General features: G+C 44.3%; 1 protein-coding gene across 2 annotated transcripts in view; it reads right to left on the bottom strand.

The window, feature by feature from the left end:
* CAV1 (caveolin 1) overlaps positions 1–8,175 on the bottom strand; it is a 30,911-nt gene extending 22,736 nt beyond the window's left edge. Inside the window, exons 1-2 of one of the 2 annotated variants that reach the window (XM_041002371.1) lie at positions 7,873–8,175; positions 6,230–6,394 (exon numbers count right to left, since the gene is read on the bottom strand). In XM_041002371.1, coding sequence (XP_040858305.1) covers positions 6,230–6,394; positions 7,873–7,902 — 195 coding nt within the window. In that variant the 5' untranslated portion in view covers positions 7,903–8,175. Of the gene's footprint in view, positions 1–6,229; positions 6,395–6,543; positions 6,642–7,872 lie in introns of those variants that run through there. The other variant, XM_041002372.1, reaches the window with a different exon arrangement.
* Positions 8,176–13,326: the final 5,151 nt, after the last annotated feature.

Raw genomic sequence — 13,326 nt, forward strand, 5'->3', positions numbered from 1 at the left:
GGTGGAATCAGCCAGAACATCTATTGTCAAGCCAACCTTGGATACAATGATTTCTATATATGACTTCAGAAAAAAAATCATTTTATGAATCATTACTTGATTCTTTGGGAAATATAGATATTCAAGTACTACCTCCAGATACTTTAATAGATCTAGGTGTATAATACATATATGTAGATAGATAATAGATACAGGTATACATATCATATGTGTGTGTATGTGTGTGTGTGTGTGTGTGTGTGTGTTTAAAATTCCTCTAGTGATTGTGATGCCTAGCCAAATCTGGGTTGCTCACTGTGTTTACAAAGAGACAATAAGGTTTTAAAAAGGCTGGCTCCTGGTTCAGCTTTGGCCATTGTGGTTATTTCATGAGTGAGCTAGTGGATAGAGGATCTTTCTGTCTGTCTTCCCTTCTCTCTAAATCTGATGTGCCTGGCTCCTCGGTTTGAACTGCCCCAATGCTGGCTGTTGTGGCCATCTGGGGAGTGAATCAGCATATTAAATATATTTCTATCCCTCCCTCTCTCTGTAACTCCAACTTTCAAATAAAAAAAAATACAAGGTTTTAAGAAGAGCAATCCTGTTTCTGTGCAGATATGTGTATGACTTTTAAGTTTTACAGAAGAATGTTATAAACTTTGCAAATATATCTTTCACTATTTTGGCATAATACTATTCCCTTATTTCATTGGATCTCCAAGCACCTACAAGTTAGGCATACTTCTAGGTACTGGAGACTTTTAAATTAAACTTTTATTTTACTTATTTTACTTAAAATGCAGATACAGGGATGGAGCAAGAAAGAGAGAGAGAGGTTTTCCTTCTACTGGTCACAGCAGTTGGGAAGGGACCATGATGAAGCAAGGAGGCAGGAACTTCATCTAGATCTCCTACATGGGTGGCAACAACTCAGTATTTGATCCAGCACTCACAGTTTTCTAGATGCATTAGCAGGGAGCTGGATTGAAAGTGGAGTGGGTAGGATTCTGATGCAGAATTCAGGCATCATGTTAACCTGATACAGTTCCATGTCAGCCCTGATATTTCTTTCTTTTCTTTTCTTTTTTTTTTTTTTTTTTAGAAAGATAGTTGGTGAGCCTGGCATTGTGGTAGAGTGGTTTAAGCTGCCACCTGCAACCTTCCAGCATTCCATATGGGCTCTGGTTGGAGTCCTGGCTATTTCCTTCCAATCCAGCTCCTTGTTAGTTTGCCTGGGAAAGCATCAGAAGATAATCCAAATGCTTTGACCCCTGCACCCGTATGGAAGACCTGGATGGCTCCTGTCTCCTGGGTTCTGCCTGACACATCCCTGGTATTGTGGCCACTTGTGGAGTATAGCAGCAGGTGGAAGATATCTCTGACTCTCTCCCTATTGTTCTTCTCTATTTTCAATGAAGGAGACACTGCTTGCTCATGTGTGTGTACTTATATAATTCTAGTAGAGAAAAGGTTGGGAAGACACCCCAGATTCTGTGTTTTGGGAAAAAGCATCTTTTTAGAAAGGCAGCAGCTGTCTTTCTTCCCTGTTACAGACACTGCCAGGAAGATCTTGGAAGGTCCCAGAACCCCACAGGTCAGCACATTGTTGTAAGGACCAGCTCGTTCTCTCTGTGTACTCCATCATAGAGAATGTAAGTTTAAAAGTAGGGCAAGCTGAAGAATAGTTTCATTGGGAATATGAAAGTGTGATTTCAGACTTGAGTGGGCAGGATGTACAAACGGGTGGTTTTTGAAATCACTGGTCGTTTGAGATGCTGCTCAGTATCATAGCTGTTTCTACTGTACATTCCTTGGAAATGTAGCCGATACTGATAATAAAGGGTATCTCACATCGAGAGCCTGTTCAAGGATAATGTGTTGGCCTTGCTTCCGGTACTAGTAAATAGTATGAAATTTTATTTGGTGTTAACCAAAGTTTAGCTAATTCTTTAATGGTTCTGGACACAGCTCAGAGATAAAGAGAGAAAAAAATAGTTTAATAATTATTTAATGTATATATCATTATTGGCTGAACTTAAACATATTTCAGGTGTTTCATAATGCATCATACTGTCTGTGGTCTGCTGCTGCTCTGTGATGTGATAACAGCACCTCACCAAAGATGACCGTAATGCTGTTTTGCAAACTGCGGATTCCAAATCCCATGCATGATTTCATACATGGCAAAACACCAATCCCTGTCTTAGACAACTATCTGCTAAACAAACAAACAAGCAGACCTGACATCAATTCCAACAGAACACAGTATTAACACAGCGCTGTGTGCTTAGAGATGATCTGATCTGTTATAAATTGTGCTTTGATTATGTGTTTATAAAATTCTAAGAATGATTACGTTACTGATAATAATCACCGATTACTCTAACCTGCTTTCTGGTCAAAAGGGATCACGGAGACCTTTAGGAAACCAAAACTGATTAGATCCCCCTACGAAGGGCTTTTCTTGTGCATGTGTAAGAATCACCACATTCTCCTTTTAGAAAAGCAAGTTACAAAAGCATATTTTTTATTTTCCAGTGAAGATCTTCCAGATGTTCTGATTTGTCTCAGTGCTAATCTAGAACTCAAAATTCCTGGTTTTGGACATCAACTATGTGAAAACATGGAAAACATTTCAAATTTTGTTAGTCCTTAATGAATTAAAAAAAAAAAAATGGAAGCCAGCCTGGAAATCATTATGTTCCTTTGCAAGTCTACGGTTCTGCCATCTCCATCATCTTGTGTTCCCAGGGCCACAAGGCACTGCCTTCATTTCATGCCTAGACCATGACACAATTACAGCTCTTTTCTGCTCATTCAGACTGGCTGCCTCTCGTCACATCCTGTACCTGTACCAGAGACACCTTGCAAAGAACCCAGCTCCATCACACCTGGCCATGCTTGAAGTTATGGTTTATGTGACAAAGCCCAAACTTTTCAAGCCTACTGAACTGGGGATGCTGCCATGTGGCTGCGATCAGTCTTTTCATTTTGGATCTGCTACTGCTCTGCCACATCACCTCCCCATTTCCAACTTCAAGGTGCTGTTAAAGCTTTCCTGGGGAGTATTTCCACCTTCATGCCTTGTGCATTTGGAATGTCCTCCATGGCTTCTCAGTAATTTGCATCTCTCTGTCCTCCACGACCCTACAGATCAAACCTTCTTCATATTCTTCCCTCTTTCACTGTAATTCAATGTCCTATCCACAGTAGTTTCCTTAACAGTTAATTAACATCAGTACCATGCATTAAAATTTTCCTGCTATGCAATATTATTTATTTTTGACTTACTGTATTACATATTTGGTTTGTGTCCAGCATGGTGCTGAGAAAGCTTATGGTTTAGACCACATGAAATAGTATACCAAAAGGAAATGAAAATAGTAAACTCTATGTGGGAGAGAATAAGTCATAGGAGTTAATAAAACTGAAAATCTATGTGTTTCTGGAAGTCAAGGGAAAATACTAAAAAGAAAATAATTTAAAGGCCCATCATTTACTCTTTGGCAGTTGTGTGTGTGTGTTTCTAAATTAGAGATTACAAGGCAAAGTATCTACTCTTGTAGATTCTAGCAGTTTAATTAATATGCTGAGTAAGGGCTAATATAATCTCAGAATTATACAATGAAGCTGTTCTCTTTGTTTAGGAAACTCAAATATGCTCACAATAAGCATGAGGGAAAATGGAATCTGAAGAATACAGGAATCTCAGAGTGCAGTCTGAAGTTGCAGCTACTTTAGTTAGAGGGAATTTGAGAAAGCACCTGTAAATACTATCTCTGTAACATATGGAGAAGCAAAGTCTTCCTCAGATAACAAATGAGTTTCACTGACCATACATTGTACATTTTAACTTACATCCTTGTGACTAGTGGAATAGGTGCTAACATCCCACCTTCTTGAAATGTCAGTTCATGACACATATGGTTTCTACGTCCAGCACTGCCCAACAGAGAGCTCTATGTCTGTCCAACAGATACCAACAGACAGGAGGGTTCTGCATAGAGAAATGTTCATTATCTGTGCCACTGGTCACACATGTGAAACATTCTGCATTGTGCCTAGTGATGCTGAGGATGGAATATTCAACTGCACTTTGTGTTAATTGCGTGTTAATTGCTTGGAAAATCAAAACAGCCATAAGTGGCCTTGGACTATTGCGCTGGCCGGATCAGTTATCACAGAACTGCAAACCTATTTATAACAGATCTATAACAGATCTTGTCTTGCTTGATTGGATCCTTTTGGATAGGAGATTCCACCGGCTACTCAGCCTATGGAGTTTGAAGTTACTTTTAAGTATAGCTTTGGGCATCAGCATTCTTTTATAGAGTCTATGTTGTCAAAAGTAACAATTTTAAAAAGGTGTCATTTACTATTACAGCAACAGTATCACCTTCTAACTGTTTGTGGTTGGATGCCATAATAAAAAGTTTATATACTAGGAATCTCCAAAAGGTGTAGGGAAGCATCCCTTCCCTGGCTGCTCTGGTGTTCAGGGAGTTCTATGGGCAGAATCTGCATTCGTAACCTTGGCCCCTCTCCCTCTCTAGGCAGGGCTCTGAGCAAGTGGGCCAGCCGAGTTCTGCTGCAGATGGATTTTTCTGTTGGACACTCTTGTTTTGCTCACAGCTCTTTAAGCAAGTGGGCGGCAGTGGGTGTCTTCAGGCCAGTAAGAGCTTGCTCTGGTTCATTTTAATTTCTGTAACTTGAGGCTCTGCACGCTTGCTCTTTGAAATGCTATTTTGTAAACTTCCATTTCCCCTAAGCCCGTTATTCCTTTTTTCCATCTGTGCTGAAGCCTCTTTTCCCAGTGGGGCCTTTCTTTCCCAATTGAGTCATGGCATGTGTGGAGACCCACATCCACACTGCTGGCCTGTCTGACTCATGCAGGGAGCTTTGCTTGCTCCAGGGAATCCCACTCACAGGGCACTGGAACAACAGTGAGGCGCTGCTGAAGCCAGCCCTTTCTGAGATCTGCCTCTTTTCCTGTCTAAAGCTACTTGGGAAGGCGCCGCGGAGAAGCAAAAATGCCCTTCTCACTTGAAGGTAATGTTTTTAGTAATTTTTTAAAGCAGTTCTTTCAGTTTATAAACAACTTTGGACACTGCTGCAGTTGCTTTTAAATAGTCCATCATCTGGCTATTAGACAACGCACCAAGGCTCCAAAGTTCGTTTTCCCCCACCAGCAAGCCAGTTCTGACCGTCAATTCTGAGAGTCAGTTCTGTCACATTTTCCCTCCAGTGACAGATGAAATATATTATTCATAAATGTGAACAGTCCTCACAGCACAGCTGTCACCATCATGGAGAGGAAGCTGCCATGGCAACTATTCACCTGCCTAGCGTCTTGCAGAGCAGGGTCTTCATACTGTAATCCTTGACGCCAGGATTCCCTTTGGCCTTCTCTAACCCACAAGGACAGCCCCCTGCCAAGCATGGCTCAAGCCCTTGATTTCCCAATCCAGATGTTCATATAATAAACTCTTCCAACTAAGATTTGCTAAAAGTGTCAAAGTTGAATGACCTAATGATAATTAAAAAAAGAAATCTGACCACTAAATCAGACCCAAATTTGGCTAATAATCCAAGTCAAATAATCTACATTCAATCTCACCAAGCAGTACATCCTGAAATTAAACCAAGGAGAGCTGCAACTTCAATGTCCTGTTAGCTCAGAGAAGAGTGGTGGGGAGCTGTGACGGATGCAGCTCGCTCCACCTTACCAGAAGTGTCTAAGGGAGAGATCAAGTGGGGCACATTATTTTAGAGTTTGCAAATTTATTCTATTTTGCACAAGAGCCAGATTTTTTTTTTAAGTTGCAGCATTAGTCCTAGGCATTTCCATCTATTTAATTATTTTGTAGAAAATCACTTCCAATTATATTCACTAGGGAAACATAACTGTTCTGTGTTCTGACTCCCCCGGTAAGAGACCCTCGACAATTACCTTACGGCTTTAGTTCCGCGTGTAGCGGGACCTGCCACTGGACTTTCACCCTGGGAACGGAACGCAGCCCCCTGCAGGCTGTCTCTTGCTGTGGTCCAGGAGGTTCAGCAGCAAGAGGGGGAAGAGGAGAGATGACGTTTCCGACCACCTCCGGCATTCAGGCACACCAAGCCCCCCGAGAAATCGCGTTTCTTCAGACAGCCCCCAAAGGGCACAAAGCAGCTGGCCAGAGGCGGGCCTGTGGAGCTCCCACTCGCCTGGCGGACCTCGCTCGCTCTCGCCCCTGGCGCCTCAGCTTACCTTGACGACGTCGTCATTGAGATGCTTAGGGTCGCGGTTGACCAGATCGATCTCCTTGGTGTGCGCGTCATACACTTGCTTCTCATTCACCTCGTCGGCCATGGCCTTATTGTTGGGCTTGTAGATGTTGCCCTGTTCCCGGATGGGAACCGTGTAGAGATGTCCCTGCGGAGGGGGCAGGCGTTCAGGAGGGGGAGGTGGCAACAACAAAAAAAAAAAAAAATCAAAGAGAAAGAGAAAGAGAGAGAGAAAACGATCAAAAGGAAGCCTGGCGATCGCCAACACCTGGAGCTAGAGCTCGAAATGGAACTGACCTAGTGGACGAAGACGGTTCCGCGCACAGAAAAGTCTTGCGTGCCGCAAGCTTTTTAAGAGGATCTAGGAGACGACACCACACCCCTCAGTACCAGGCAGAGAGAGCCGGCCTCCCCCGCCCGCCGCCAGGGGTCAGGGCAAACCCCGAGGCGCAGCCAGCCGGGGAGGGGGGACGCCCTGCGCACTCCGGGCCGCCGTGCCGGGAGGGGACCCCTAAAGGAGAGGGGGCGACTTCGGACTGCGCGCCTATTTGTCTCTTTGCTCATGTGCTCGCGCGCTTCACCTGCTGGGTTTCTCTTCCCTCGACCCCCCAGAATCCCTAGCCTTATGAACCCTTCCTGCTGGATCCTTAAGATACGAAGCGATCCCCCAGACCTAGGAAGCGCCCGCATTTTCAAGGCTGCTGAGCTGCGCGTGTTTCTCGCACCTGCCTGTGTCCCCTCCACCCCCTTCCTCAGGGCTCTCTTGTCCCTGCTCGATTGATCTAGACCTGTGTGGGGTGGTGTCCCAAGCTCACACGTCCCCACCAATGGGCCGATCCACGTGCCAGACAACCTTGGAAGTAAATGTCACCTGTGCACCACTGCCCGGATCCAGTACCCTCAGGTTGCGCCTGCCAGGCTGCGGGTGGGTGGCAAAGCAGCTGAGCTGCTGAGTTTGGGAAAAGGACGTGTCAGTGCCCAGAGGCGGTGGGAAAGGGAGTTTGTCACTAGGGTAAGAGGAGGCCCACGCTCTGGAGTATCCCCCACCCCACGCGCGCTCCTGCCAAACGCCAAGAGGCCACAAGGGTCCTTGAGACCACACAGGAACTTTGGAAAGTGCAAACACTCCCGGTGCCGCCGCCGCCGCCGCCGCTGCCTGGGAGCTGCCAAGCCAGGCACCCGCCCGGGGCTCACTGGGACTCACCCCGGGGCTGCGGATAAACAGTGCCCACTCCCATGCCAGCCCCCTGAGCGCCAGCTCCCAGGAGGGTCTTGCGACAAAGGCGTAGTCTGGACCCGTCTAGAAAACATGCCCGTGTCAGTGCAGACCCAACTTTGGGACTGCCACTCTCGTGCCCCCCCACCCTGGTTCCCTCTCCTCGCTCCGCACCCCCGCATCTCCCGGGCTCCTCAGCCCCCCTCCCCAGTAGGAGCACATCAAACATTCCTGACTTCTCTTCACCTCCCCGCCCAGGCCCATTCCTCTGCGGTGCCAACGCGACAGGAGAGCTTCCGAGTGAAGAGAGGGCTAGGACAAGGAAAACAGCCGTAATATTTGGAGTGGGAGCGGGTAGGGGCAGGCATTCCCCCGCGCGCCCAGGCCGGCGCGTCCCCACCGGAGCCTACCTCGGAGTCTACGTATTTGCCCCCAGACATGCTGGCGAGTGACTGTGCGGAGCCTCTGAGGAGGTTTCCCTGGACTGTGATTTAAGGGAACTGAGGAAGGAAGATCTTGTATTGTACCGGGGGAAGAGAGAAAAAAAAAAAGCACTGGCGGGGGGGGGGGGTGCTGGGAGGGAGCCTCCTGGCCACGCGCCAGGGGCTTGCTGGGCGCGCGGTTGGCCAGGACGTGCGCAGCGCCGAGTCCAGGCACATCCCCGAGGTTCTGGCAGCAGAGGGCGTGGACAGCCGCGGGGAGCAGTGGGCGAGCATGCCAGCCATGCCCCCCGCGCTCCCATGCTGGAGCAGGGAGTTGGAACCCAGGGTCACATTTAACCAGTGATGCACCCCGCTAAGAGGCGTCCTGGGAAGAGCGCGTGTTTTTGCCATGCATCACCCGGCATGGGTGGGGCGAATCTAGAAGCAAGCAGGGATGGATTCCCAGAATGGGCAACTCAGGCGTCAGAAAAGTTTTGCCCAGTTTGCCCTGCGGTCCAAGTTCCACCGCAACCTCCAGGCTTCTGTCTCCAGGTGTCACAGAGAGATCCTTGAACACTGGCTCGGGTTTAGGGACGTTTCACATTCAGACACTGAGAGGGAGTCTGCGCGGGGTGCCAGTCTGTGTGTGGTATACTTTTGGTGACGACTCATCCGTACGGATAGAAACTTGAAGGAGCCAGCGCGCAGAAGTGGATTGAAATAGGAATGTTTCATTCCTACCCGCTTCTGAAAAGTCTCCCCAAAACGTTTTGAAATAAGAAATGAAGATGTTTAACTTTTACATAATTCTGCTGATCTTTTTCGGAACTAAAGAAACACGCGAACAGGTGATGCCATATTGATGTCATACATGAAATATTGACAATTAAAGAAAAATCTAGCTTTAGGTTTCTGATTAGAAAGGACTTACTAAATGTGCTTGGTTATGAGGGGAGATTGTACAGACTTTTAAAAAATGTGTTTGTGATTAAATCATTTGATCTATTTCTGATTTGGGGGCTTTTCCCCTTATCTTATTATAAAGCAGTACAAGATGGATGGCGCAGTCATTGGTTTTACTCTCTGACTGTGAGAAGTCAGGAAATTCACTATCCAGACATGGAAAATGTGGTTTTCCTACATTCATATGTAATCTAAAGTCAAATTATCCTTTGAAACTGAAAGGCTGGGAGTACACCTTGAAAGGGAACAGGGAACAGAAATGCTGGCTGTTTATAAAGGAGATTGCATTATGGCAAGAAGAGGAGAAATAGAAGTTGGAGCCTGAAAGAGGGGAGTAATGTGGTTGGAGAGGAGAACAGAAATGAACACAATAGTAGAAAAGAAAGAAATGGGAAGGGCAATCTATCGTTGATAACAAGAAAGCAGCACATTTTGAAAAACAAAAATGTTTCAGGTGGGAATGAGAGGGCAACTATCACGGGGTAACAGATGTTGGCATGACTTTTATTGTGTTAGTTTTCCACCCTTAAAGGTTGAAATCTGCTGACAATATTGGGTTTTCTTTCATTTATTTCTGCCAAATTTCATGTCTAAATTCTTTGAACAAATTGTGCTAACAAACATGCTGGAAGGGATGGCGTTAGATTCAGTGTGTTGTACTCACATAATGAGCCTGTCTTCCTCCATCAGTGTTTGCTGGGAGCAGTTGGAGTTCTGTTGTATGGAAAAATGTGGAAACCGTTTCCCATCCATTGTTATTCAGCCCTCAGCTGCGATGAGTAATCTTGCCTGTGAAAAAAATCAACAGGAACATGGAGTGAGCAAGTCCTGCATTCCAGCAAGAAAAGACCTTCTAGGGAGGTCCTTGAGCGAACGCTTAGCTATAATACCCAACAGGGGGAAAGCACCTCCCTGGGGAAGCCCATGTGGAATCAACATAGCACACAGAATCAGTAATGAGCAGGGAAACATTGTCAATAGCAAAATATACTCCTAATGAGAGGGAAAAACCCCGAGCCCTTTCAGGAACCTGCCTGGGCAAGAAGCTGGCACCAAAGACGCAGCTCTCACTCTGCTTCTAATAGCTGACATGGAGGCACAGCTCCCACTGGGTATGAACAAGAATGCTGTTAGCATAGGAAAGAGATTTGAAATGCTGAGATATAAGTAATTTATTTCTCTTTGATACACACCCAGATAACTTTAGCTTTGCTAGCAAGTTAATAACTTTTTCCAAGTCATTTACTTAGGGGGAAAAAAAAATGAAAGCTAGATGGTAACTGATTTACATTAGCTTTTTGTAGAAAGTACATTCAAGGTCAGCTCTAGAACAATGAGCTGTGTTCCTAGAAATATAGAACTAAAAGAGACACAGTTCATCTAAACCAGCTGTCTTTAAAAAAAATAAATAAACAAACATGGAGCTGAAGACATTAGGAAAACTTGTTCTTGAGTTTCATTGAGTGATGAAATCTTTTAAAATTTATAAATAAGTAGAGTGCCTATCTAACAATTCCTGGGATATGGGGTTCTTAAAATGGGGTAATCTTTTTTTTTTTTGCCAAGGGCCATTTGTGCGGGCATAACATCATTTACGGGGTCATACAGGATCATAAATTATCTGCTACAGGCTTATTGAATTTTGAGTCCCACCTGTGGTTGGACTTGTCGGGACTGGACCAAATGACTTGGCCTACAGATGAGACTTTCCCCACCCATGATAGAACACACTCAAGACGCCAGTTGATCTGATTATCATCTCTGTCTCTACACTGCTTCCTCCTGGCACAGCTTCCTTTTCCCAAACCTGCTGCTTGGATCCCTTTCATGATCTCAGTTGCTTTTGTCTAATTCTCCACTATTGAAGTTTAAGAATCAACTACCTACAAGAACGTGAATGGTTTTATGAGGAAACCACCTGGAAGCCCTGGAAAGCCCAAAATGTAGTTTTTTACATGAGTTCTGAAAAGGGATTCCAGCCTAGGTTCTCTGTGCCATCATTGACTTGCATTATAGCCAATCCGACAGGGCCTGCCTGTGTCTGGAAAGCACTGCAACTCGTCCTGAGAACCGCCAGGTGGTTGTTGCATCAGCATGAGGTTTGGGGTCACCAAGAGGAAATGGGGTATGTTTCAGAGAAGGGCCTGTGCATACAAGTATGTCAACATTTTCATGGCCTGTTATGTATAGCTGAATGTTTACTCACTTGGCCACCATCCATACACTGTACATGTTCCCTACTATGTGCACATCTGCAAAATCCCATGGAGGCCTTTTCCCCACACCTGCCCATGTGCAGAAGGCAGTGGTATTCAGGATGAAGCTTCACCAGACCCCTCCCTATGCCTGCCGGACCTTCCTTCCTTGGATTTGGCTTTTCCACTTCAGATATTTTAAAGGAGCTTTTTTCTATTTTTTTTCTTATAAAAACAGGCTAATAACTAGTTCTCTAATATATATATTATGTTATATATATATTTATATACATTATATATATATTGTAGTAGTGCAAGATGGCCAAGAAAGTATTCATTTCATATTAAGTTACCTTTGCGTTCCTTATTTGTAAAATGGAAAACATAATTGGTTATCTACTCATTAGGAGTGTTGTGAACATATAATGAGGTGGTGCATTGAACACACTGAGAATACTTCCTGGTTAGAATAGATGATAGGGTAAAGGGGACACAGTTCAGTCCACAAATTCAGGATTATCATCACCATTACTCCAAAGTATCTTTATTACAAAATAATACAGCCATCACCATAAAGCATGATGAACACTTGTCATGCAAATGAGCCAAATTTTGCTATTTTATTTTGTTTGCTCCAGTTTTTAATGAGGAAAATATAGATCCTATTTAAGTTTCCTGTGAATTATAACTTTTTCTATAATTAATGTTAATTTTTTTCACAAATCTCCATTTCTACAAGTGGACAAAAGCTTTATCTCAGTCCAGTCCTGTTTCCTTGTTGGGGTTGTAGCTAAACTCCAGAGCTTGTGAATTTCCCAGAAATCTCAGGGTGGGTCTGTGGAGGGGAATTTCTCTCCTGTCATGCATTGTGGCGCCTACTGATGGGTACATCACCCTGGCTGTCCTTGGGTCCCTGCAGGAGACTCTCAGACTGTCCCTCATGCTTCTTCAACATGCTCCATAGTGCCAGAGACAGTTTCTCAATACCACTATTTATTTTTTTGGTGCTCTGTGTGGATCTGATAAATCCAGGTGGTCAGGCCGATGAGGCATCCCAGAGCCTTTTGCATTGAATGTGATGGGGAGAAAGACTAAGTTTCTGCAGACTACCATGGTACAGAGAACCCATGTCCTGGACCTGTGCGTGGGGATGCTTGACTCTTACAAACCACTGGCTTCTTGCCCTAGTTTCTTCTCCCTTAAGCAGAAGTCTTGTTTTTATCATTTAAAAATATTTTCATGCACTGAATCCCTCCGGAAACAATGCGTTTGGAATGGAGAAAAGCCCTACCTCTGTTTTGCTGCTAGAAAAATCCTTCCCTTATGAGTTGGGTTGGGCAGGGCGAGGTAGGGAGGGGAAGAAGTCCAAAGGCAATCAGTAGAGAACTTCAGTAAATATTTCTAAAGGGCCATCCTTTCCTAGCTTTCCTTTTTCTCCCTACAACCAAAGCCTACTAGGATGTCAACAACCACATCTCCAAGCTCTGGTGTTTCTCAGTGATTATAAGCTCAACCTCAAATTCTAGATATATAATTTTAGACCTTGTGCCAGTATTTGTATTTCCTTGCTAGTCTGGCATTGAGCTTTCAGCATAATTAACTAAAAAATATTGATAGTAAAATACTATGTTTGGCTTTTAGCTATTTCAGTTTGTGATTTTCTCATCAAATGCTTCATTATTGCATGCCCTATCAATCTGGTTATGTAATATGATTGAGATAATGTTAATTCTTGGAAAGACTTTTGAACCAAAACTCCTGTGTAGAAAGTAGAATTTATTTTTGTGTCCAAATCAAAATTGGTAGAAGTATAATTTTTATATTTCAGCATTTTCTGATAAAAAGCTCACATTTTTGAAAAGATAGACAAATCAAATTGCAATGAGTTGTTTATTTGTGCGTAAAGTTCATGCAAAATGCCAGGTCCAATTCATCATATTGACATAGAAGATCTCAAACTAGCCACCATGAAACTGAGTGACCTACTTGCCTTGACTGATTTAATAACTGGATTATGAAACTCCTTCCAAAATGATTGTCCCACCATCCTTCAAAGATAGGAAGTTTTAATACAAACTTGTAACCAATCACTAATATTTCAATGAATGGTGTATTTAGAAATCATGAAATAGGGCCCAACGCCGTGGCCTAGTGGTTAAAGTCCTTGCCTTGAATGTGCCGGGATCCCATATGGATGCTGGTTCTAATCCTGGCAGCCCCGCTTCCTATCTAGCTCCCTGCTTGTGGCCTGGGAAAACAGTCGAGGATGGCCCAAAGCCTTGGA

Source organism: Ochotona curzoniae, unplaced genomic scaffold (genome assembly GCF_017591425.1).
Source record: "Ochotona curzoniae isolate NIBS_2020 unplaced genomic scaffold, NIBS_Ocur_1.0 scaffold_2476, whole genome shotgun sequence".
Classification (NCBI taxonomy): Eukaryota; Metazoa; Chordata; class Mammalia; order Lagomorpha; family Ochotonidae; genus Ochotona; species Ochotona curzoniae.